Source organism: Pan paniscus, chromosome 3 (assembly GCF_029289425.2).
Source record: "Pan paniscus chromosome 3, NHGRI_mPanPan1-v2.0_pri, whole genome shotgun sequence".
Classification (NCBI taxonomy): domain Eukaryota; kingdom Metazoa; phylum Chordata; class Mammalia; order Primates; family Hominidae; genus Pan; species Pan paniscus.
In genome coordinates, this window is record NC_073252.2 from 13,631,258 (window position 1) to 13,657,300 (window position 26,043).

The 26,043-nt window shown below is 35.8% G+C and overlaps 1 protein-coding gene across 4 annotated transcripts in view; it reads right to left on the reverse strand.

The window, feature by feature from the left end:
• Positions 1 to 1,036: 1,036 nt before the first annotated feature.
• RAB28 (RAB28, member RAS oncogene family) overlaps positions 1,037 to 26,043 on the reverse strand; it is a 108,622-nt gene continuing 83,615 nt past the window's right edge. Inside the window, exons 5-8 of one of the 4 annotated variants that reach the window (XM_003826789.5) lie at positions 14,783 to 14,886; positions 9,838 to 9,915; positions 5,112 to 5,187; positions 1,832 to 1,967 (exon numbers count right to left, since the gene is read on the reverse strand). In XM_003826789.5, coding sequence (XP_003826837.1) covers positions 5,143 to 5,187; positions 9,838 to 9,915; positions 14,783 to 14,886 — 227 coding nt within the window. In that variant the 3' untranslated portion in view covers positions 1,832 to 1,967; positions 5,112 to 5,142. Of the gene's footprint in view, positions 1,968 to 2,035; positions 5,188 to 9,837; positions 9,916 to 14,782; positions 14,887 to 26,043 lie in introns of those variants that run through there. The other 3 variants (XM_003826787.5, XM_063603725.1, XM_055111201.2) reach the window with 3 other exon arrangements.

The window sequence follows — 26,043 nt, forward strand, 5'->3', positions numbered from 1 at the left end:
GGGTTGAGAGCTCATTTATTCAACTTTATATTCTATTAACATCCCTAGTCAACTGGCCTGCACATATTAGGAAGATAAGCTGCAATAGCTTGAAGGGTTTATCACTTGAAGGTCTTAAAAGTCTGCTAAATTATTATAAAACGAAAAATATAAAAATCAAAATAGAAAGAGGCTGGACCCACTAACAAGTAGAGTCACAGTTTTCAAAATTTTTTAATTAATTTTTTTTAAATTTCTCAGCATAGAGACAGATCTATCAAGTCTAGCTCTATGATTCAATGATCTCTGGCAAGTTACTTTTTCTGTCCACACTTCGGTTTCCTTAGCCACGTAAGGAAGGGAACAAAGTTTTCCAAAATCCCTTACACCTCTAAAATTAGGTATCCAAATTTCTACACACACTTGTGGCAAATCTATGACAAAGGCACGCTGCCAGGCACCATAAGAGACATGAGAGAGAAGAGACCAGAGCAGCCCTTCAATGAGCTCATGGATTATTAAACAATAAAAAACAGGGGCACAAATAGCAGCGATTCAAAGCAGAAAGGGGCAGTGGCTATCAGAGAGGTACTGATGTGGAACTGTGAGCTGTGGAGACAAGCACTGGCTTTGTGGAAGGGTGGCTTTTGTTCCCACTTCAATGTAGCAAATATGGAGCACCGGTCATGCCAGGCACTGTGTCTTAGCACAAAAAAAAAAAAAAACAAAAAACACACAACTATGACCAAGACAAACAGAGTCCTGTGGAGCATCACAAAGCAAGTAGGAATGAGTCCATAGCTCTGTTTGCAGAGAAGTGATGATGGTACAGTGGAGTGGCATGAGAAGAGGTAGAAAGGCAGGAGGCAGCTGATGTGGAGCCCCTGAAATGCCAAGCTATGGAGTCTGGATTTTAATTGGTCCAACAAAATAACCTAACAATTCTAAGTGACTGACTATATACTAAACTTCACAGAATCACTAATTTTGTATCCAAATGCACACTGCCTTTCTGTAATAAAAAGGAAGACGTTTGAAAGAAAATTGCCAAAAGAAGTAATTTAAATAAGTTTATTTGTGAAAGAAAAACATCTGAACATCAGGTACAGTCTGATCCACAATGTCATAACTCATTCTCGGGAGTACTCTTATGCAGTTTGCAAGAGAAATTCCATGTGGAGCATCAGCTGAACATTTATCAGAATTCAGAAAGCCTTCAAACCTGAGTATTACACAATACATAACAACAACGATACAGTAATAAAAATACAATATCAAATACTACTTTGTGAGTTACAAACTACAATATAAACAATTTAGGCCCCTTTTTAAAAAATGAAAAAATATTTCTATTACAGGCTTATTTCAAGCATTTTCAGTTAGAAACAGCTTTATATACTTTTACTCACGATAGATAGCGAAAGAATGTCTTCATAAGTATCTATAGGTAAAATATATTACTTGCTTAATGTTTGCACTCTGAAGTATACTTTGACACATACAAGTTCCGATAAGAGAATGAAATTGCTGTGGCAAAATCCTGGCTGATTATCAAGACTTGGAGAGTTTTCATATTAAGTTAAAAAAATTTACATCAATGAAAAAAGAAGCAAGGACATACAAAGAAGCAACATCATTCTTTTGCAATGAAGCAGTCTAATTCCAGGGAATGGGTTTTCCATTTTGAATTCAAAGTGTGTGGTCCCAAAGTTGAATTCTTTCAAATCCAAGGAGCTGCCTGCCACTGTGAGGCAACAGCAATGATGAAGCAAGTTGGGAGTAAAGTGTTAACTGAACTACAAAGATGGTCACTGATAAAACAAGTTCCTAGAAGTCCTCGGGCCCACCCAGAGGTGAAGGGCAGCCAGAACTATCAACACAAAAGAAAAATGCGCTCACTGAACTGCACACATAGAGCTTCTAGGAGGGTTAACAGTCCTTGACATAGGTTCCTGGTTGTAGTTTACAATATCTGCCTTCACCACCCTCTGTCATAAAAGAAAACAGAGTTATTATCAGGACATCAGAACATTTAGAAAGAGCTCCTTAAAGTATATTTTTATTTTCTGAACTTTGCTGAACTTCTGATGATGGACACCATAAATGAAGCAGGAGTTGATATTAAAAGAATAAGCCAGACAAACAAACGAAGAGTGGATTTTTTTTTTTTTTCAAGAAGAGAATGGCAACTCAGCTACTGAGTTGTCCCTGGTTTTATGACATTAACTTGAGGTTATCATAAGTCTAATGAAAAACTGACAAATCAATAATGAAAAATTAAACCCTGATAATAATCTAGAGCAAAATAAATTAAATCATTTACATATATTTTAAATCATAGAAAAGAACTCATCAAAGTAAAAAACAGCATTATTGATTAATATTTCCATAAGCCATTATATTTAGCGAAAACTTTTCATTGAATGTTTACAGCAGTTTGTGAGTTTGGAAGAAGACATTTAAATGTTAAAGAGGATTCACATATAAAGCAGAAATATTCTGAGCAACCCATTTTAAAATCTTTTCCAATTTCTAAACCTTTCCTCCAAAATCCCTATTTCCAAATGGCTCACTATTGGTTATGAATACAACTCTAACAAAAAAGAGTACGATGAAAAAATTTAGAAAATTACTTCATATTCATGTTTTTAAAATAATTTAAACCAAAAGATAATTTTAACTCTTCCCTCCTTCCCTCTAACACACACTTCAAGGAACATCTAAAATGATACACTTAGCAATATGCTTAATATTCATCTCTAAGTAATACTTTAAAACAAATCCTTTACTGTTTTCAACTCTACAAAGTCTGCACACACAAGCAGACAAAGAAGGGCAATTCAAGGCAAATTTTAAAAATACTCTTTCAATTACCAAGCTATTTCAGGAAAAATGGTAAGGAATGAATAATGAAATAACTGCCTCAATTCTCTACTTCACTGCACATGTAATAAACACAACCATAAAGACAAATATGTTTAAAAGTAACTGAAATGTTATTTTAATTTGTTCCCAATTTCTTAATTCATGTCTCCTGGCAGAGGACCAATTTTTTAGTTCTAAATCAAGACGTAGACGTGATATTAACTTCCAATAATGTACAATAATCATCTGAACTTCCCTATTCATAGGGAATAAAGAACAAGATAGCATTCAATGGTTCTCCCTTCCCACCTCCCCAAACTATAATAATTTATCACTTAATACCTGCACTACTGTACTGAACAGATTCTACTCTGAGTAGAGGTGGTATGTTGATTTTCTTCTTCCGGGTACTTCACTATTTCTGCCCTGACAATACGCTGTCAATTCCATACAACATAAATGAGACAAAGAAAAAAGAATTAAAAAAAAAAAAAGACAAAATGGAAAGTATGTTCAATGACTGAATATAGAAGGAAACACCAAAGTAGAAAAATAAAATTAACATATAAATGTAAACATGTCTCACACACACACGCACACACAAACAGCAGAATGTACACATACAAAAGGAAAGAAAAGGAAAGGAACAAAGACCCAAGAAACATTATTCTTTGTAATTCTATTTAATTGCTGAAATAGATATGACCACTTAACTTCCCAAATTGTAAGTTCCATTTTTGATAACACAATTATATATAACATATATAATGCCCTGAATTTCAGAAGACTGTGAAGAATTATGAGGTTTTTCTATGTTAAAGTGCAATAAAAGGATTAATTCCATTTCCATTAACAAGCTTTACTGAAGATATACTATGTGCCAGTCGCTCTATACTGTGAAAGTATGGGCGACTTACACAGAATCTATTCACAAGTTGCTGAGGCCCTAATGGAAAGAGAAACACATAAACAACTAATTGCCATACAAGATAAACACTTAACTAGTGGACTTATAATATGCTGTGGGAACACAGAGGAAGGAGTAATTAATTATCTTTGAAGGTGGGGAGAGGAATGAAGACATCAGAGGAAGGCATATGCCATTTACAATTTTTATATTTAATACTATTTATTACTTGTCCAAGACTTCCTTATGATGCCCGCTCCCCCATTCCTCCCGATCCTAACCTCCATACTTCCAAATTCCATACAGAAACAAACAAGTTCAAAATGCAGTTGCAGGTCATGTAAAAAAAAATCACAAGGTACAATATTTAAGTACAATAACTGTTGCTTTCAAATATCTAAGAGTTTTACTAAATAAGAAACTATTTATTTTTACCTTGTTATATTCTTAATTGCTGCTACCCTTAGGATAAAAAGACCATATGTGACAAATATGTATGACACAGATAACATGTTACCCAAATATTTTAGATTTAGACCTATCCTCGCTATCCATGTGATTGCAAATAACTTATTTCAGGACACGCATCCTTCATAATAGCATCTATTAATTTATTAAGATAGAAAAGCATCTTAATATGAGCTGCTGTCTGTGACTACATTTATAAATAAAGATCCTATAAACAATTGAGAGTAAATGAATAGGATGCTGAGGCATACGAACATATTAGCCTTGGGTGGCTTCTGCTTAAGTTCTTTAGCAACAAGCAGCATTAACTTTTGGACAAGACTCATGATTTACTAGGCACTCTGCCTGATGCTATCAACAGAAGCATTACCAACTGCCAAATGAGGTATGAGTCAGGGGGTACATCAGTGAAATATTGTATACCATTATCTAACCTCCCCAAACCTAACTGTTTCATGCCAAACTATGGGTTACAATGAAGAGATGGGATTTTCATAATCAGGGAGCAACTCATTAATCCAACAAAATGTTGGTTTAAGTCTTATCCTATAAACACAACCAGATTACTGTCCTGTGCTCAAAACATTTTGGTCCAAGTACTGACTAATGTAAATGACTTGGATTTCATTATTAATTTTCATCAAATTAATGAAGAATTAACAAGACAGCATCACTCTCAGGGGCTTTGACTCTTTGACATAAAGCTTTGTAAAATGTTTCCGAACTGTAAGCCATAACCAAGGCTCTGCAGATTCCAAATTTCACTTTCTATGATTAGAAAAACATAATTTCCATGTCATAAACTTCATGGTAGGTGGTTTCACTGTAGTCAGCTTATTTAAAAGCCATTTATTGATGTTTTTAGAGAAAATGTTACCTATAAAATACCAACCTTTATTTTTAGAGCCACAAAGCACACTCGATTATTCTCTGCTATTAGTTGATGAAATGAAAATAATGAAGTGGCCCTAAGAGGAAAAGAGTTATATGGGTGAATACAAGCTTAACCCTGATATTTTCAAAGAGCATTTGCCAAGTGTATACTGGAAATGGAAGTGGTAGCCATGGAGGGCATAAGCAAGAAAGCAACCTATGGGTTGGGGCACAAGGTGTAAGGAGTATAGATGACTCTGTGCAAAAGCCATAGTTTGTCATGGCCAGGATATGGAGTAAACACACCCTGAAGGCTAAAACATCTGTCACTGTCATTCATTCAAAGCCAACCACCATCCCAGATATTGCAGACATTTAGGTAAATAATGCATAATCTCTGTTTTTTTGAGATGCTAAGAGTCTAGCACAGAAAACAGATGTGTAACTACAGAATATTCTGACTGGCATACATTCAAAGTGCAACAAGATTACAGAATACAATTTAAAGCATGGATATAGGATATAACATGTTAAAAAGCATAGTACTTTGCACAGAGTGGGAGTTTTTTAAAAGCTACTCTTCTATATAACGAATGGGCCATTATATGCTGCCAGTAACAAAACATTGGGCAAGTTATTTCACGTCTTCTGTCTTCGCAATTTCCTAATCTATAAAAACAAGGTCTACCGACATGATCTCTAAAGTCCCATCTGGTTTTGAAATTTTATTTAAAAAATTAATTTAAAAGGTGAATAGAAAAAGAAAAAATGTTATGTAATATGAAAATCCATTAAGCAACGTTCAATATCTGAGGGTTAGAGTAGTACGTACAAAATAAGAAAATATCCCCCTCAAGAAAACAAGTGGTCTTTAGGATAAGAAAGAAATCCCAGTACAGTTTTAATAAACATACTGGAGAAAATGATCGTAAAAAATTAACATGTGGGTAAGAAGAATCTGAGGAAGATCAACATTCAGGTAAATCTAAAAAGCAGAAAGGATTCTTAATACCAAAGGTTAAATGGGTACTTGTACTGTACAATAATATGCAAATTAAGATAACTAAAATCTTGAGCATGTCTATTACATGCCAAGCCCTACATGAGATACTTTCAGATACAGTCTGAAAATAATTTGAGGGGACAATAAGGAATATATATTTTTAGCAAGTTTAATGAATATCTCAGACATGATAGAAATTTTTGGTATTTTAAAAACTAATACATACCTAGTTCAAACCAAGTAGAAATTCACAGTTTATTAATTGGCAAGTAAAAATGCTGAGGCTTAAAAATGTACTAAGAATTCTTAACACCAAGTAGATATGGCAAAACTTCCTTGCAATTCAGACTGAAGGACACAAGACAGGACTGAAAGGACTATGCTTTTTCTTTATCAATTATCTAATGCATTCTTAAAGAGCTGATTGCTGGATTTCCTAAACAACAGCAATTGTAAATTTATTTTTTCTCCTAAAGGTCTATGTACTTTGCAAATAAAAAATCTGAACAACCTGGGAAACTAGAACACTTGTTAACAACAGTATCAATTCTTACACTATCTTAGAGGATAATGGTTGGTAGTGGAGAAGGGGAAGACTACATAAATGATGCAAATGAAACTATTAACCAAATTGGGAATTGTGAAAAATGGATCTATAGTGTTCATTGTTTAAATGTTTGGCTGCCCCACTTATTCTGGGAGCTCCTTGAGGATAGGGACTTTCTCTTATTCATTTCTGTATCCCCAGATTCTAGTGTGGCCCCCTGGCATTACACAGACCCTCAAAATATGGTTACTGTGTTAATAAATTGCATTCACTTTCTTTTCTCTCTCTTCCTCTTCCTTGCAAAGCTTGCAAAGTGTGTTGATAACTCATTTTACATAACTCCCAAATAGGAGCAATCTAGGTTAGAAATAAACTAGCAGAATCTCTTTAAATTGTCAGTGAATGAAACTAGGACTAAAACCTCACTGTAAATATTTATGTCACAAACTAAATTATTATAGTAGAGCATCAACATCAATGGGACTGGTGAGTCTGCCATTTAACTCCTTCTCTATAGAATAATACAAAGTACTTTCAAACATTCCCTTGAATCCCCCCAGTAATCTTTCAAATGTCGCAACAACCACATGCAGTGTGTATGTGTGTGTATATATATGTATGTATGTGTGTGTGTGTGTATATATATGTGTGTATATATATAATCTGCACTTCTTAGTCTTTGAGATGAACTTGCCAAAATGTTTCCACTGAGAAATATGAATTGTAAAATCAATAATTTAATTGGCAAAAACACCAAATTCATCAGGATCAAGAAAGACTAATAAGGATTCTTGCTATACACAAAGAATTTTGACAAACATATAGAAGAGTGCTGCAGTAACTTGAATTCACCTTCAAATGAATGCATTAAGAGTAAATGCCACCAACAAACTGAAGATAGAATTAAACCTCAAAGCATAATAAACAAGGTAGATGTGCAGGGAGGGTAGGGAACTATGTAGTTAACACATCTAATATCTCTTTATTTAAAATACGCTAGGATATTAAGCCCATATCTAAAGTCAAAATAGTAACCCTGTTGATCTTGCAACACGAGGGACCTAATGTTAGTAAAGCTTCCCCCAAATTTTGCCTCCAGTTGTTTCATTTCTCCAGAGGTCTCCTTGTATCTGATCACCGCTGCACAGCTCAGGCAGTACAAGGAATCCTTCCTCAGTGCAGCCCTCTCACCTGTGAAGCACCAGCCCACCATTCCCCCTTTCAGAAAGACAAGCAATCATTGGGTTTCTCCTGTCTTCATTCCTCCAGGCAAGAAACCTCAGGGTTATCTCGGACTTCTATCCTCTCTTATCCAATAATTCCACAAGCCCTATTGGTTCTTCTTTAAAATCTCCCTTACATCCATCCGACCTTTCCATTCCATCTTGACTTTGGCCTTCTTCACATGGTAGCAGTAACTCAGTCTCCTTACCTCAATCTCCCTCCCATCCAACGACATATAAAAATATCCCATTAGATTAATTCTACCTAAAAACTGCTTTCATTTGTTGCCCTACCTCAAAATGATTATAGGTCTAATAAAATTAATCAACTTGGCATTCATAAATCCCCAAAATCTGTTCTCAAACTCTTTATACTCTAACACAAATGGTCATTTATTTTAACCAAACTGCTCTTCTGTTTCCAAAATACAACCTAACCTTTTCTACCCAGGTATATTGTTCATACCAGCTCCTCTTTCAGCCATTTTCTCCCTTCCCACTCCAAACTGCCCAGTACACTTTCCCCCAGTATGGCAGAGTGGAAATACCAAGGGCATTGGTGTCAGAGCGACCTGGGTGCAAATTCTGGCTCCACCACTGCCCAATTAATGGTTAGTGATCAAGTTACTGAATCTCTCCACAGTCTCAGCTTCCTGATCATAAAATGATAAAATTTCACCTGATCCAGGGAGTTATTATGAGGATAACTGAGATAACACAGTCCCCCTGGCACATAACCTATTAATTTTCTTTACTGAAAGCAGGGACATTTTAAAGTCTTTTAATTCTTTTTTAGACCCACCACTATACTGAGTTTACAATGTATGACCAATAAATCACTTATGATAATCATAGACTCTCTAACTAAGCAGAGACAAACATTATTTAGACAGAGAAGCTAAAAAGCAAAGGAATTACTTGACCTCTGGGATCCAAGGTTTGTGTGATCAAGCAAATCATGGTGACTTCTCTTTCCTATATTCTCCTAGGCCCAAAACAAGTAACCACTTTTTCTGTGTCTGGGAGCTATTTAAACATCACAAAGTATCTTAGCACTGTATTTGGCCATACCAAGCGCTAAAACAAATGTCTTTGAATGATGGGAATTAAAACTTTTAGAGTTTCAAATGTTTTAATCAAGTCTTAGAAACAGCCATATCAGTGTAACAATTTCAAATATTTGCTTCAATTGTTTTAAAACACACACACACACACACACACACACACACACACACAGAGACCATGAGAAAAAGATACAGAACTAACTCTAAAAGAATTAAAGAAAAATTTAAGGATGGGAAAAGATAATTATACTTTTTTAGTTGCACAGGGTGCGAATGGGGTGGAAGAAATTGAGCAAAAATGTAATTAGTTTGTTACTTCTAACCAAACCACTTCTGAAGCATAACTTTATAGGCTCTTACTCTGATTTTTCATTCTATCAAACATATGAATTAGTGGGAAATTATAGTGGTACTTTAAATTTCTTGGCTGCCGCTATGCATGTTTTTTTCTTAGCCTAAGAAAACTATCTAGGAATAGTGAAAAAACATAGAAATCCTTACTAATTAATAACACTACTAAACTGACAATAAAATAACATCAAAAACTAATATCACTACAGTCAAGGATGTTTTAAAATTGAATAGAGGCTCCAAAAGGATTTAAATAAAGAAGTGCCAAACAATGTGGTCAGCACCTTAACTCAGTTAACCACTAATAAAAATTTTCTTATACTAGTATCTTTTTCCCAACAAAAGAGACAAAATGAGGTTTCAAGGGTATCATAATTTGGCAAAAAGTTAACATTCTCCATCTTCTGCAATAAACAGTGATTCATACATACAATCTATTCCCAAAGCTTTTAGAGATACGTACACAGAAGGCATAAATGGGAAAGAATTTATGGGTGAAAATTAATGCCTTGTAAGAAATTCGTTAATTTTTTAAATATAAAGTTCAAGGTAATCACCTGTGACTGTTCTATTTCTGCTTTGTTTAATTTGATCCCAAGGATTTCAGCAGCAACTTTCTGAAAGCACAGGAAGACCTACATAACAAAAATGGGTTTAAATGATTTAAAAGAGGCATGCTTAAGTTATCTTCAAATAAACAGAATTTTCTTAAAAATGATAAACAGCAATAATTGCAAAAATATGATATAGCAGGTGATTCCAAAAATAGCTTTATTTGTCAAATGTAGCAACATTTTAAATATAATAATTTTTAAATTATAAAGCCATAATTTAAAACTCCATGCAATTCAATGAATTGATCATTTTCTCTAAACACACACATGAAAGATTTAACATGATGATTACAGCTACCACTTTAAAAAACAACAAAACAATCCTACTTACTAGTATAAAAATTCCCATAATTCCTGAAGAAAATAAAAATAATCTATACTTTACCAACCTAGTTTTTCACTGTCGGTTTTCTCTTGGTCCTTTTAGCCGCCTTTGGCCTATCTCAAAAGGTCTTAGTTTCTAAAACTTTAATACTCTCTGTGCCTTTCATATCATTCCAACAAATTCTCCATGTATCTTGAGTAAAGCAACTTGGTACTGTTTACTATATTTTACCAGTTCAGAGCAAAGGAAAAATAGATGCCATTACGATTAAACAAAAATAGACAAATATTTTTCTATAAATAGCCTTTCCACACATAGTTAGCTTATGTCAGGTCTGCTATAATTACTAGAGTTCCAATCCTGACATTTACTGTAGTATAACTTATCTTTTCTTCATAAATGTCCTACCATATTCTTATCCCTATTCATCACATGCTTATAGAATATTTATCAAAACTTTATTAATTTTTACTTCTAATAAAAAAGGATACATATTCCTGATAGCCTTATGCCACTTGTACCCTAAGAAGCATATTTTAGTTCACTGATGGTCAATGGTCAAGAAACAACAGGAAAAGTACTGTGGTGGAGTGGAGAGAAAGAGTGGTTATAAAAGAAGATGAGCAAAGAGATGAAGGGAGTACAAAGCATGTAAAATCTGGTAGGCTACTTGGAAGGACTTTGGCGTTTACTCCAAATGAAATGGAAGGCATGGAAGGGTGGCCCAATGTGACTTTTATTTTAACAGCATTAGTCTGATTGTTTGCATTGAACATTCACTATAGGAGACCAAGTGTACAAAAACAGAATCAGCAAAGAAACTAATGTAAAATATTATGGAGGCTGAACCAAAGTGGTAGAAGTGGACAAAGTAAGAAAACAGTCACCAGGTTCTGGATGTATTTTCAAAGTACAGCCAAGGGGATTTGGTGACAGATGTGGGGTGTGGGAGAAAAAGAGGAGTCAAGAAAGGCTCCAAAATTTTTTTGGCCTGAGCAACTGGTAGATCTGCTATTTATTAAAGTGAGGAAGACTGTGAGAGATTTGAGGAGGGAATATCAAGAGCTCAGTTCTAAACATGTTAAATTGGGCAGCCTATTAGACATCTAAGAGGAGATGCTGAGCGGGCAGTTGGATATAAGAGTCTACAGTTCAGGGGAAAAGTCTGAGCAAAGCCAGAAGACTAAATAAAGCCATTATGGGAATAAGTGTAGAAAAAGAGATTATCAAAGGACTGAACCTTAGTTGGCTGGAGACGTAAGAAAATTAGTCAAGGGGACTGACAGAGCAGTTAGTGAAGCAGGAAGAAAACCAGGAGGCGTTGTATCCTGGAAGCTAAGTGCAGAGAGTATTTCAAAGAGACGAGAGTGATCAGCAATTATTTATGTTGCTACTTAATCAAATAAGATGAGGGCTGAGTACTGACCATTGGATTCAGCAAAAAGGAGGCCATTGATGACGTGAATAATAGCAGTTTGGGGAAAATACTGAGGGCAAAAGTCTGCTGGAACTGGAAGAGAAATTGGCAAAAGAAGAACTAGAGACAATTCTTTAAAACATCCACTGGAAAGTGAAGGAAGGAAATAAGGCAACAGCTAGAGAAAAAATGTGGCATCAAGAGTTTTCTTGTTTTTAAGATAAAAGAAGTCATAATATTTTCTGTGCTGAAAGAATAATCCAGTAGATGGAAAAAAAATAATACATATGAAACAGAGAGAACTGCTAAAGCAATATCCTTGATTCAGCAAAGATAAATGGGACTAGTACACAATGGAGAAGTTGGCCCTAGCTAGAATAGATCCCATACTAACCACAGAGAAGACAGAAGATATGAGAACAGATGGGGTAAGTAGGATGAGGTTAGACCTGGTAGCAGCAGTATGTAGAAGTTGTCTTCTGTTTGGTTCAAATTTCTTATAAAATAGGAAACAAGGTCATCAGCTGATAGAATAGAGGAGGATAGTTTGAACATTCGAAGAGAGAAGAGAAGCTATGAAATAGTCATCGGCCTGGCGCAGTGGCTCACACCTGTAACCCCAACACTTTGGGAGACTGAGGCAGGTGGATCACGAGGTCAGTTCAAGATCAGCCTGGCCAAGATGGTGAAACCCCATCTCTACTAAAAATACAAAAAATTAGCCAGGCATGGTGGTGGGTGCCTGTAATCCCAGCTATTCAGGAGGCTGAGGCAGAGAATTGCTTTAACCCAGGAGGCGGAGGCTGCAGTGAGCTGAGATGGCACCACTGCACTCCAGCCTGGAGGACATAGTGAAACTCTGTCTCTAAAAAAAAAACCAAAAAAAAAAAGTCACCTAGATGAGGGGAAGAGGTGATAGACTAGGGATATAGAGCATAATTACTGAGCAGCATTAAGGGCCCACTTGAGATTAGTGATTGTGAACTTAAAGTGAAAATTCCAGCATGCCTCTGTGTTTTTCTCTGGTCATGTTCATGGGTACACCCATGAAAAAGTGGAGGCTTGGTTTAAACCAGAATTAAGGTTTAGCCAAGCGGATCTGACAAAATGAAAGAGGGAAAAGGGAACTGAGAGTATATGCTGGCAATGATTTGGACTGGCCATGAGATTTAAGTTCAGAAGAGAGAAAAATGAAGACATGAAAAGAGGTTAAGATTTTGCAAAGGTGTTAGGATCAATGTCTTGTAGGTCTTGCTACGGTTGAGAATGGTTGTGTTAGGACACTCAAAGGTGTGAAATAGAAGATGGTTGGTGGTTAGTGATTAGGATGCCTGATACTGAGATAATAGAAGAGCCACAGTAATTTGTAATGATGTAATCTGTGGTATGCAAGAGTGACTATGGTGGCATCAGGGAGAAACAAGGATACTGAAATCACTAAGAATTATGACATAGGAATATCAGAGAAAGTATAGTAACCCAGGAGCTCATCTCCTCAAGCAATGAGAAAGTTACCTGGAGCTAGAAATGATTACAAGTCTTAAAGTAATTTCATAAGAACAAACCATTTCAAAGTACCACTTTAAAAAAATGAAGTTTTTTAATAGTGGTTCAATATAAGCAAACAAAAAACACTAAGTGGCAAAAAAATACTAAGTGGTTAAAAACAAGCTAAAATACTACAAGTTAAAATAATTCTGAAATGGCAAAAAAAAGCCCCTGGGAAGATTAAGTGAGGGTAGAAGCCCAGTGAATCCATGGATGAGTTTATCTACAATTATTGACATTACATTTTTTAAAAAGGCTTGGATGGGTGAGTATGTGCCCATGTTCACATTGTCTGAGGGGAAAGGATTCCAGGAGGCCAAATTTTTTAATGGGTCTTACCAAAAAAAAGAATAAACCCCCATCATATTATTTATTTTAGGTGTAAAACTATAAAGGATATTACAGAGAAAAACATCAAAAATCTTAAACCACAGAAAAATTTCAAACTTCTTTTAGTAGAAAAATGTCAACTGGAAAAATAGTCAAATGGGGGTCAGTGAGGATTATTTGAAAAAATTATGATACATGACTATTAGCACTAATATAAAAATGGTCATAGAAAATTTCTAAATGCAATAGAAAGTTATAACAAGTAAAAAGCAGAAAGTGAATAACTAATAAAACTTTTAAAATTTCAACCTCAATTATAATCAAAGAAATTCAAATTTAAATAGTGAAGTCTCTTTTTTCTTTTTTGGGGCCTACCAATTTGACAAAGATTTTAAAATAAATACATAGATAAATCCTGAATGTTAAAAGGATGTAGTTATGGCAATCATACAATGCTGGTGATAGCATGAATTTAGTCTTTCTGGTGGTGATTTGGCAATGTTTCAATCTCCTTTCAAGGAATCTACCTAAAGAAAATAATCAAAACACCAAAAGCTTATGGACAAAATTTTACATTAGAACATTACGTTCAAAACTTAACAACCTATATGTTCCACAATAAGAATAAGATTGAATAAATTTCTGAACATTTATTAAATGAATTATTCAATCTATTATTAAATGACATGGGAACAATAAAAATATTAAGTAAAAAGTAAAATATAAAATTATTTCTATATTATAATCTTAATTTTTAAAAGTAAATATAGGGTCGGGACTGTGAGCCCCAGAGTGTCACTATTTGCCTTCACAAATCCTCTCTCCTCCACTTATTAGCCGTGTAATCTGGACCCCATTACATAATTTCTCTAAGACTCGTCTATAAAATGGAGATAATCAGAGTAGTACAATATCTATAATAAAGTAAGCACTCAATGAAAGCCATCTCCTAGCCACAGGCAGCAGCACTAGTGTGAGCATCAGGAAAAGAGACTAGATGGAATCATATGAGGTTATGAGTGGTTATCTCTAGATACTGACATTACGGGTGGTTTATATTCATTTTAATTCCCCTTTTAAAAATAACTAAAATTATGTTAAATAAATTATAAAATATAACCAGAATAAACATGTTATATCTAATCTAAGGAATTTCATGTTTTCAATAGGAATTAATTTGCTCCAAAAGTTAGAGTGGAAGTATACTTCCTAGGAATGTTAGTAAATAAAAGGAAAACATCACATACAGTATTCATTATTTTACTTACAGAGTCTCCCGTCTTGGCTGAGACAAAGTGGCTACTAAAACCATTTTCCTGGCAAAACCGTAAGTGTTTTTCAGGTTTTATTGTTCGCATATGCTCCAAATCAACTAGAAAGGTGTTAAAGAGAGAAAATAATTCAATATTAGAGTCTATCAAAACATTTTTAACACGTTTAAATTTGACTTGCTTTCCAATATTATATTCCAGCTTCGACATTAGCTGTGCAAACTTGGACAATTTATTAAACCTCTTTATGACTCAGTTTCCACATCTATAAACTGGGAATAATAAATATACCTATTTTGTAGAGAGTTATTTGATAATTAATCTATGTATAATGCACAAAGACCAGCACATAAGTGCTAAAAAAAATGTGCGCTATCATTATTATTATCATCTGTATAAGTTCAGGCACACTGATGATGCTCAACAAAGATCTACTTAATATAGTACATTTAAACATGGTGATTAATTGAAGGCAAGTTGTACTTACCCAAGCATATTTGGCTTGAAACAGTTTAATTACTTTAATAATTAGCTCTGTAATCTCTATAAGCTTGAATGTTAGCACAAATACATAACTTTCTGCTTAAGAGATCAATATTACATTATGTGTTTACATTAATTTCTAGCCATACTTTAATTTCACAAAGACATAGTTCAGTTGTTTTCCATCTAGAGTATCAATTTTGAGAGTAAGGGGCAAGGATGTATTTCCTTAAATAGTTGTAGGTGCTTTAAAGCAAAGCACAGTACTCATATCCAATACTGGTTTTATCCAGCACAGTCTATTTTTCCAAATGTGATCCTTTATTTAACAGTTTCTCTTTTTACAACACTACAGACCCTATAAGGGTGTTTATTCAATGCCGTCAAATTATAAGGCAAATATATTCACAGGATTTAAGGACAACTAGGCTCTTTGAGTCAATATAGGAAAAAAAAACTTAAACTGATTTCCTGAGGAAGGGACCCAACTGACTTGTAAAAACTTGTAAATTTGCAAATCTAGTAAGCCTACATAATAGTGCCAATTGATTATCAACTAAAAAATGCACTCATACTACATAAAAGACTTTATTTAAAATTATATTGAAAGTCTTTAGTTTGTAGGCTCAAGGGTTCTCTCTCTAGGAGATATTTTTAATCTAATGGGGTATTCCTGAGCCCCATTTATATTGCTTACCTTGGAAAATATGGAATTTTTTTTTTTTTTTGAGACAGAGTCTTGCACTGTCACCCGGGCTGGAGTGCAACGGCATGATCTCGGCTCACTGCAACCTCTGCCTCCTGGGTTCAAGCAATTCTCCTGCCTCAGCCTCCCAAGTAGCTGGGATTACAGGCGCCTGCCACCACGCCCGGCTAATTTTTTGTATTTTTAGTAGAGATGGGGTTTCCCTACGTTGGCCAGGTTGGTCTTGAATTCCTGACCTCAAATGATCCACCCACCTCGGCCTCCCAAAGTGCTAGAATTACGGGCGTGAGCCACAGCACCTGGTCTTTTTGTTTTGTTTTGTTTTTTTGCTCTTCTGGCCAGAGTGCTATTCCTTAAACATCACTATCTCCTTATTTACAAGAACAGGCAAGGAATGTCCAGATACCACAGGCATCAATTTGTGGAAGACTAAAATACTAAGCTATTAGCACTGACATTTATACATCCAATTTATCATAATATTGAAGCTAACTTTTCTAATTCAACAAGAGTAAGAACAAATCTTGTCACGAGGAAAAATCCCCATTGAAATCGCCACCCATTGAAATCACCATCCATTAAAAAATAAATAAATAAAAATAAAAGTTGTGTCACTTAATGTGTGTGTACATTTGTTTTTTCTAATGGTTTATTGCTTTTTATTTCTCTTTCTCTCTCCTTCCTTCCAAATCTCCATCTATCATTTACTACTCAAACAAAAGTTTTTTTCCTAACAAATATAACCATGGAAAGACTAGTAGTACCATTGTTCAATTGAAAAAAAAAAAGGACTTATTCAACAAACATTTATTGAGCATCTATTATATGCCAGGTATTGTGGCAGGTAGTGATATGGTTTGGCTGTGTCCCCACCCAAATCTCATCTTGGGTGGCTGTGTCCTCATCCAAATCTCATCTGGAAATGTAGCTCCCATAATCCTCACAGGTCATGGGAGGGACCTGGTGGAAGGTAACTGAATCATGGAGATGGCTTTTCCTGTGCTGTTCTCATGATAGTAAATAAGTTCTCATGAGATCTCATAGTTTTATAAAGGGCAGTTCCCCTGCACATGCCATCTTGCCTGACGCCATGTAAGGCGTGCCTGTGCTCCCACAGGAGATTTTAGCCCTAGGGGAACTGTCAGACCTGAATGATGCAGGGCAGTCTTGCCTATCACACAGGGCTAGTCCAACCTCAGCATCCCTTGGTCTGCTGCCCTCTCCTGAGGTCCCAGCCTGGCCATACTTGCTTGCAGTGCAGTCTTGGATGTACTGGGGGTCCACATTATACTCCTGCACTGGTGCACTGCACCTGACTGGTGGAAAGTAGTACTCGCCGCCATGCACCAGCCTCCCTCGTCCCAGTGAACCCTGCCAACCCCACCACCTCCAGAGCCTCACCCCTGCACCAACACTGCCGCAAGAGTGAAACTAGGAAGGGAGAACAATGGACCTCCCATACCCTGAGCAGCCACCCCGCCTGAGTGATCATGCACAGAGGGCAGGCACAGACCTGCACCCGCCAGCACCTGACCCCCATGCTAATACCACCACCAGCACAGTAGCCAGCAGGGGCCCTCAAAGCAGTATTGCCTCTGCTGCTGCTGTGAATGCCTGCAGGGAGGCAGGCACCTGCTAGCACCCTGCTGCAGTTGATGAGTGTGTACCCCACCGTGCTGCTGCTGCTGCTGCTAGCACATGCAAACAAGGACAAATCCCACTGCTGCTGCCTTATGAAACACTTTGGCTAGTACCACCTACTGAAGTATAATGACCAGTGGTCCAGGAATACGTAGGTCCCACCAGCACAGTGGGTTCCTAACCTCGAGGAGTCAGAGAACAAATTTGGGGCTGGATACAACTCCCCCAGATTTAGAGCACGCAGTCCAGGAGCTGGTAGCTGAGGCTTGGCCCCCTAAAATCTTCCACAAATGAAGCCAGTTGACTGAACCCACTTTATACCACAATCAAACTCTCAAGGTCATCAAATAGGATAAAAGAAAAAAAGTCCAAAGATCAGCAACATCAAAGACTGAAAGAACATAAGCCCACAAAGAGGAGAAAGAATGAACATAAGAACTCTTAACAACTCAAAAAGCCAGAGTACCTTCTTTCCTCTAAATGACGGCACTACTTCTCCTGCAAGGGTTCTGAACTGGACTGAGATGACTGAAATGACAGAAAAAGAATTCAGAATATGGATAGAAACGAAGGTCACTGAGATGCAGGAGTATGTTGAAACCCAATCCAAGGAAGATCCAAATGATACAGGAGCTGACAGACAAAACAGCCAGTACAGAAAAGAATATAGCTGACCTGATAGAGCTGAAAAATACACTACAGTAATTTCATAATGCAATTGCAACTATTAATAGCAGAATAGATCAAGCTTAGGAAAGAATCCCAGAGCCTGAAGACTGGCTTCCTGAAATAAGTCAGATAAGAATAAAGGAAAAAGAATGAAAAGGAACGAATACAATCTCTGAGAAATAGGAGATTATGTAAAGAGAACAAATCCACAACTCACTGGTGTCCTGAAACAGATGGGGAGACTGGAAGCAAATTGGAACACATATTTCAAGATATCATCCATGAGAATCTCCCCAACCTAGCTAGAGAGGCCAACATTCAAATTCAGGAAATGAAGAGAACCCCAGTAAGATACTTCACAAGAAGATCATCCCAAGCCACATAATCATCAGATCCTCCAAGGGTGAAATAAAAGGAAAAATGTTAAAGGCAGCTAGAGAGAAGGGTCAGGTCACATACAAAGGGAAGCCCATAAGACTAACAGACCTCTTACCAGAAACCCTAAAGGCCAGAAGGGTTAATATTCAATGTTCTTAAAGAAAAGAAATTCCAGCCCAGAATTTCATATCTGGCCAAACTAAGCAAAAAAGAAATAAGATCCTTTTCAGACAAGCAAATGCTCAAGGAATTCTTAGCAGACCTGGCTTACAAGAGCTCCTAAAGGAAGCAGTGAATATGGAAAGGAAAGACCACTATCAACCACTACAAAAACACACTTAAGTACACAGACCACTGATACTATAAAGCAACCACACAAAAAAGTCTGCATAATAACCAGCTAACCTCATGATGACATCCACATGCGAAAGAATAAAAACAGACTCTTATCTTTCACCATAAGCAAAAATCAACTCAAAATGGAGTAAAGGCTTAAATTTAAGACCAGAAACTGTGAAATTCCTAGAAGAAAACAAGAGAAATGCTTACAGACATTGGTTTGGGCAAAGATTTTTATGGATGAGACCTCAAAAGCACAGACAACAAAACCAAAAATAGACAGACAGAATTATATCAAACAAAAACCTTCTACAGAGCAAAAGAAACAATCAACAGAGTGAAGAAATAACCTGCAGAATGGGAGAAAATATTTACAAACTATGATAAAATATTAATATCAAGAATACACAAGGAACTCAAAAAACCCTGCAAGACAACCTAAGCAAAACCATTCTGGACATAGGAACAAGCAGATATTTCAGGATGAGGATGCCAAAAGCAACTGCAACAAAAACAAAAATTTACAAATGGTACCTAATTAAACTAAAGAACTTCTCCACAGCAAAAGAAACTATCAACAGAGTAAACAGACAACCTACAGAATGGGAGAAAAGTTTGCAAACTATGCATCTGACAAAGATCTAATATCAAACATCTATAAGGTATTTAAACAAATTTACAAGAAAAAAAACAGCTCAATTAAAAAGTGGGCCAAGGACCTGAACAGACACTTCTCAAAAGAAGACATACATGCATCCAACTAACATGAAAAAAAGCTCAACATCACTGATCATTAGAGAAATGCAAATCAAAACCACAATGAGATACCATCACACACTAGTCAGAATGGAAAAACCCAAAAAATAGCAGGTGCTGGCAAGATTGCAGACAAAAGGGAATGCTTACATACTGTTGGTGGAAGTATAAATTACTTCAACCATTGTTGACAACAGTGTGGTGATTCCTCAAGTACTTAAAACAGAACTACCATTCAACACAGCAACCCCATTACTGGGTATATACCCAAAGGAATATAAATCATTCTATCTTAAAAACACTTGCAAGTGTATGTTCCTTGCAGCACTATTCAAAATAGCAAAGACATGGAGTCAACCTAAATGCCTGTCATTGACAGATTGGATAAAGAAAATGCAGTACATATGCACCATAGAATACTATACAGCCATGAAAAAGAAGGAGATCATGTCCTTTGTGGGAACATGGATGGAGCTGGAGACCATTATCCTTAGCAAACTAATGCAAGAACAGAAAATCAAATATGACATGTTCTCACTTATAAGTAGGAGAAAAATGATGAGAACACATGGACACATAGAGGGGAACAATAGACACTGTGGCCTACAAGAGGATGGAGGGTGGGAGGGGACAGAGGATCAGGAAAAAGAACTAATAGGTACTAGGTGTAATACCTGGGTGATGAAAAAATCTGTACAACGAACTCTCATGACACAAGTGTAACTATGTAACAAACCCGCATATGTATCCACGAACTTAAAAGTTAAAAGAAAATATAGGAAGTTAACATGATTAGCAAGACAATGGAAATCTAAGCATCATAATTGTCTCTGCTATTCTGGTCATCTCACATGTAATCAAATAGTCATAAAATTACATTAATTATAAATTGTGAAGCCTATTTTACATTTTTACATATTAGGGAAAAACATTAACAAAACTTGTACCATTGGAGAAATGTTATTTCTGTTGCCCTTTAATGGCTCAAGTGATAATGGAAAATAGTACAAAAACAAAAATCCATACCTCATTGTCAACACATTTTGTTGGAAGATATAAGGAAAGCAATGCTGAAGTATGAGAAGTAATTATACAGTGTGGAGGTTTGCTACACGTTTAGGTAAAAGTACAGATGGCTTGAACATGACATCTTTTGGTATTTGCTAGATTCTCCTTCAACAATGAAATCTGAAGAAAATAGCTGTCTGTGAAGAATTAAAGAAAAAAATGTATGTTTTCAACATGATTGATTCTTCAATATCAAAAAAAATTTTATTTGCATGCAGTGGATACTTTTGACTGGAATGAAAATACAATTCTGAAAAGATAGCACCACCATTTTTGAATGCCAGACAAAGTATATGTGCTTCTAAAGACATTATCCACACAATGCAAAACTTGTTGAGGGATCTGCTCATCTTTCCTCCCTGACTTTCCCCAGGTCAAATTATAAACTTGATAACCCAAGAACTCCCAGTGTCAATTTTCACCCATCACTATCATTCAGTATTTTGTAAGATCTTTTAACAAACGTGGTGTTATTCTAATATCTCTGCTTTCAGACAGCAAGATTTACTTGGAGAGTTGGATACACCATAAAAGCAATGCTAATTAAGAGCTACATTTTATTGGTTTAAAAGGTAGTCTTCCAAATAGAATAGAAAGCCCAGAAATAAACCTCACATATATGGCCAAATGATCTTCTGTAAGGAGGCCAATACAACTCAGTGGGGAAAAGGACAATCTCTTCAACAAATTATGTTGAGAAAACTGGATTTTCACATGTAAAAGAATGAAGTTGGACCTTTATCTTACACCAAACACAAAAATTAACACAAAATCAATTAAAGACCTTAACATAAAAACCAAAAACTGTAAAACTCCTGGAAGAAAACACAGGGAAAAAGCTTCAGGTCATTGGACTTGGTGGTAATTTCTTGGACATGACACCGAATGCAGAGAAACAAAAGAAAAAACAGACGAACAGGGCCACATCAAACTTAAAAATTTTCGTGTATCAAAGCACATAATCAACACAGTGAAGACAAAACCTACAAAATGGGAGAAGATATTTGCAAATCATATATCTGACAAAATGTTAATATCTAGAATATATAAAGAACACCTACAACTCAACAACAAAAAACACAATTTACAAATAAGCAAAAGGCTTGAATAGATATTTCCTCAAAGATAACACATCATCAGAGAAATGGAAATCAAAACTACAAAGAAATATCACCATTAAGGTGGCTAAATTTAAAAAAACAAGGTTGAAAAAGATGTAGAGAAATTGGAACACTAATGTTTGTTGGTGGGACTGTAAAGTGGTGCAACTGCTACAGAAAACTGTATGGGGTTTCTGAGAAAGTTAAACATAGAACGACGGTATGATCCAGTAATCCAACTTCTGGATATATATCCCAAAGAACTGAATGCAGGGTCTTGAAGAGATATTTGCTATTTGCACATCCAAGTTTACAACAGCACTAGTCATAATAGCTAAGAGGTGGAAGTAATCCAAATGTTCACTGATGAATGACTGGATAAACAAAATGCAGTGTATATATACAATGGAATATTATTCAGCCTTAAAAAGAAAGGAAATCTTGTCACATGCTACAACATGGATGAACCTTGAGCGCATTACATTAAGTGAAATAAGCAAGTCACCAAATGCAAATATCATATGATTCCACTCTTATGAGGTTAACTAAACTAGTCAAATTCAGAGACAGAAAGTAGAATACTGGTTGCCAGGGGATGTAGGCATAGGAAAAAAGAAGTTGTTGTTTAATGGCTATAGAATTCCAGATTTGCAAGATGAAAAAGTTCTGAAGATTTGTTTCACAACAACATGACTACAGTAACACTAATGAACTGTACACTTAAAATGGTTAAGATGGTAAATTTTGTAGTTTTTTAACCACAATTTGAAAAAACATAGCTTTCCAAAGCTACAGTTATTGATAATCCACCACTCTGAAATACTTTAATGGAAAATTTCAAATTTATACAAAAGTAAATAATATAATGACTCTTGAAGTACCCATCACTTACCCTCAACAATTGTCAAGTCATGACCAATCCTATTTCATCCATACCACCACTCTCAGATTATTTGAAGGCAAATTGAACACATATATCACTACATGCATAGATATTTTACTACCATGTTTTGTTTTTATTTCATTGAGGTTTACAGCTTTTATTCAGAAGCAACAAATTAAAATTCTGAATCTACCTTCACATAACCAGATCCAATGACAAAAACCACATGATTATCTCAATAGATGCAGAAAAGGCCTTCAACAAAATTCAACAACCTTCATGCTAAAAAACTCTCAATAAACTGGGTATTGATGGAACGTATCTCAAAACAATAAGAGCTATTTATGACAAACCCACAGCCAATGTCATACTGAATGGGCAAAAACTGGAAGCATTCCCTTTGAAAACTGGCACAAGACAAGGATTCCGTTCTCACCAGTCCTATTCAACATAGTGTTGGAAGTTCCGGCCGAGCAACCAGGCAAGAGAAAGAAATATAGGGTATTCAGTTAGGAAAAGAGGAAGTCAAATTGTTCCTGTTTGCAGCTGACATGATTGTATATTTAGAAAACCCCATCGTCTCAGCCCAAAATCTGCTTAAGCTGATAAGCAACTTCAGCAAAGTCTCAGGATTCAAAATCAATGTGCAAAAATCACAAACATTCCTATACACCAATTACAGACAAACAGAGAGCCAAATCATGAGGGAACTCCCATTAACAATTACTACAAAGAGAATAAAATGCCTAGGAATCCAATTTACAAGGGATGTGAAGGACCTCTTCAAGGAGAACTACAAACCACTGCTCAAGGAAATAAAAGAGGACACAAACAAATGGATGAACATTCCATGCTCAGGGATAGGAAGAATCAATATCATGAAAAATGGCCATATTGCCCAAGGTAATTTATAGATTCAATGCCATCCCCATCAAGCTACCAATGACTTTCTTCACAGAATTGGAAAAAACTACTTTAAAGTTCGCATGGAATCAAAAAAAAAAAGCCTGCATGCAAAAAGAACAAACCTGGAGGCATCAAACTACCTGACTTCAAACTATACTACAAGGCTACAGTAACCAAAACAACATGGTACTAGTACCAAAACAGAGAGATAGATCAATGGAACAGAACAGAGGCCTCAGAAATAATGCCACACATCTACAACCATCTGATCTTTGACAAACCTGACAAAAACAAGCAATGGGGAAAGGATTCCCTATTTAATAAATGGTGCTGGGAAAACTGGCTAGCCATATCTAGAAAGGTGAAACTGGATCCCTTCCTTACACCTTATACAAAAATTAATTCTAGATGGATTAAAGACTTAAATGTTAGACCTAAAACCATAAAAACTCTAGAAGAAAACCTGGGCAATACCATTCAGGACATAGGCATGGGCAAGGACTTCATGTCTAAAACACCAAAAGCAATGGCAACAAAAGACAAAATTGACAAATGGGATCTAATTAAACTAAAGAGCTTCTGCACAGTAAAAGAAACTACCATCAGAGTGAACAGGCAACCTGTAGAATGGGAGAACATTTTTGCAATCTACCCATCTGACAAAGGACTAATATCCAGAATCTACAAAGAACTTAAATAAATTTACAAGAAAAAAACAACCCCATCAAAAAGTGGGCAAAGGATATGAATAGACACTCTCAAAAGAAGACATTTATGTGGCCAACAGACACATGAAAAAACGCTCATCTTCACTGGTCATCAGAGAAACGCAAATCAAAACCACAATGAGATACCATCTCACGCCAGTTAGAATGGCGATCATTAAAAAGTCAGGAAACAACAGGTGCTGGAGACAATGTGGAGAAATAGGAACGCTTTTACACTGTTGGTGGGAATGCAAATTAGTTCAACCATTGTGGAAGACAGTATGGCGATTCCTCAAGGATCTAGAACTAGAAATACCATTTGACCCAGTGATCCCACTACTGGCTATATACCCAAAGGATTATAAATCATGCTACTATAAAGACATATGCATACGTATGTTTATTGTGGCACTATTCGCAATAGCAAAGACTTGGAACCAACCCAAATGTCCATCAATGATAGACTAGATTAAGAAAATGTGGCACACATACAATATGGAACAGTATGCAGCCATAAAAAAGGATGAGTTCTTTTCCTTTGCAGGGACACAGATGAAGCTGGAAACCATCATTTTCAGCAAACTATCACAAGGACAGAAAACCGAACATCGCATGTTCTCACTCATAGGTGGGAACTGAACAATGAGAACACTTGGACACAGGGCGGGGAACATCACACACCGGGGCCTGTCGGGGGGTGGGGGGCTGGGGGAGGGATAGCATTAGGATAAATTCCTAATGTAAATGATGAGGCATTTACATTAGGAATTTCATTACATTAGGAATGTATTAGGTATACATTTACCAACATGGCAAATGTATACCTATGTAACAAACCTGCATGTTGTGCACATGTACCCTAGAACTTAAAGTATAATTTTTTAAAAAATTCTGAATCTAAAGCTGTCACTTTTATCCTCCATTTGGCCCTGCTGATTCTAGTGGAACACTAACTCTCTAAATTTATGTGATGGTTCAGAATTTATTCACTTGGATAACTTCCAGGATAAAGTGGCCTGTATATTAGGATATAGAGACAGATTTTGATGAGTAACAGGAAGTTTATCATATTAAATAGTAAATAATTCTGATTAAAATTACATTATATCAAATATCTTTATAAAGAAAATGTCCTAACAGTAAAATTTTTTTCATATCCCAAGAGATGACCTCTGTTATTATTTTACCGATCCAGAGATGATAGATTATATACAAGAATTTGTCCCATACAAGAAATAACTTTTCTTGACTTTGCATTAAGGTAAATACAGAAGAAACTTGGGTTGAATATATAGTTCTTCAGTTATTTACAGATTCATCTGGAAAGAAAGTAGTACAAAGTGATAAAGAATGCACTCTCCAACAGCGTGCAAGCATTCCCTTTCCTCCATATCCTGGCCAGCACTTGTAATCTCTTGTTAATAATAAGGTATTGTATTCTTGGAAGTTGCTAAGAGAATAGATTTTAAGTATTCTCACCACAAAAAAAGATAAGTATTTTCTTGAACGTTGCTAAGAGAATAGATTTTAAGTGTTTTCACCACAAAAAAATGATAAGTATGTGAGGAAATACATACGTTAATTAGCTTGATTTAGCCATTACTCAATGTACACATATTTAA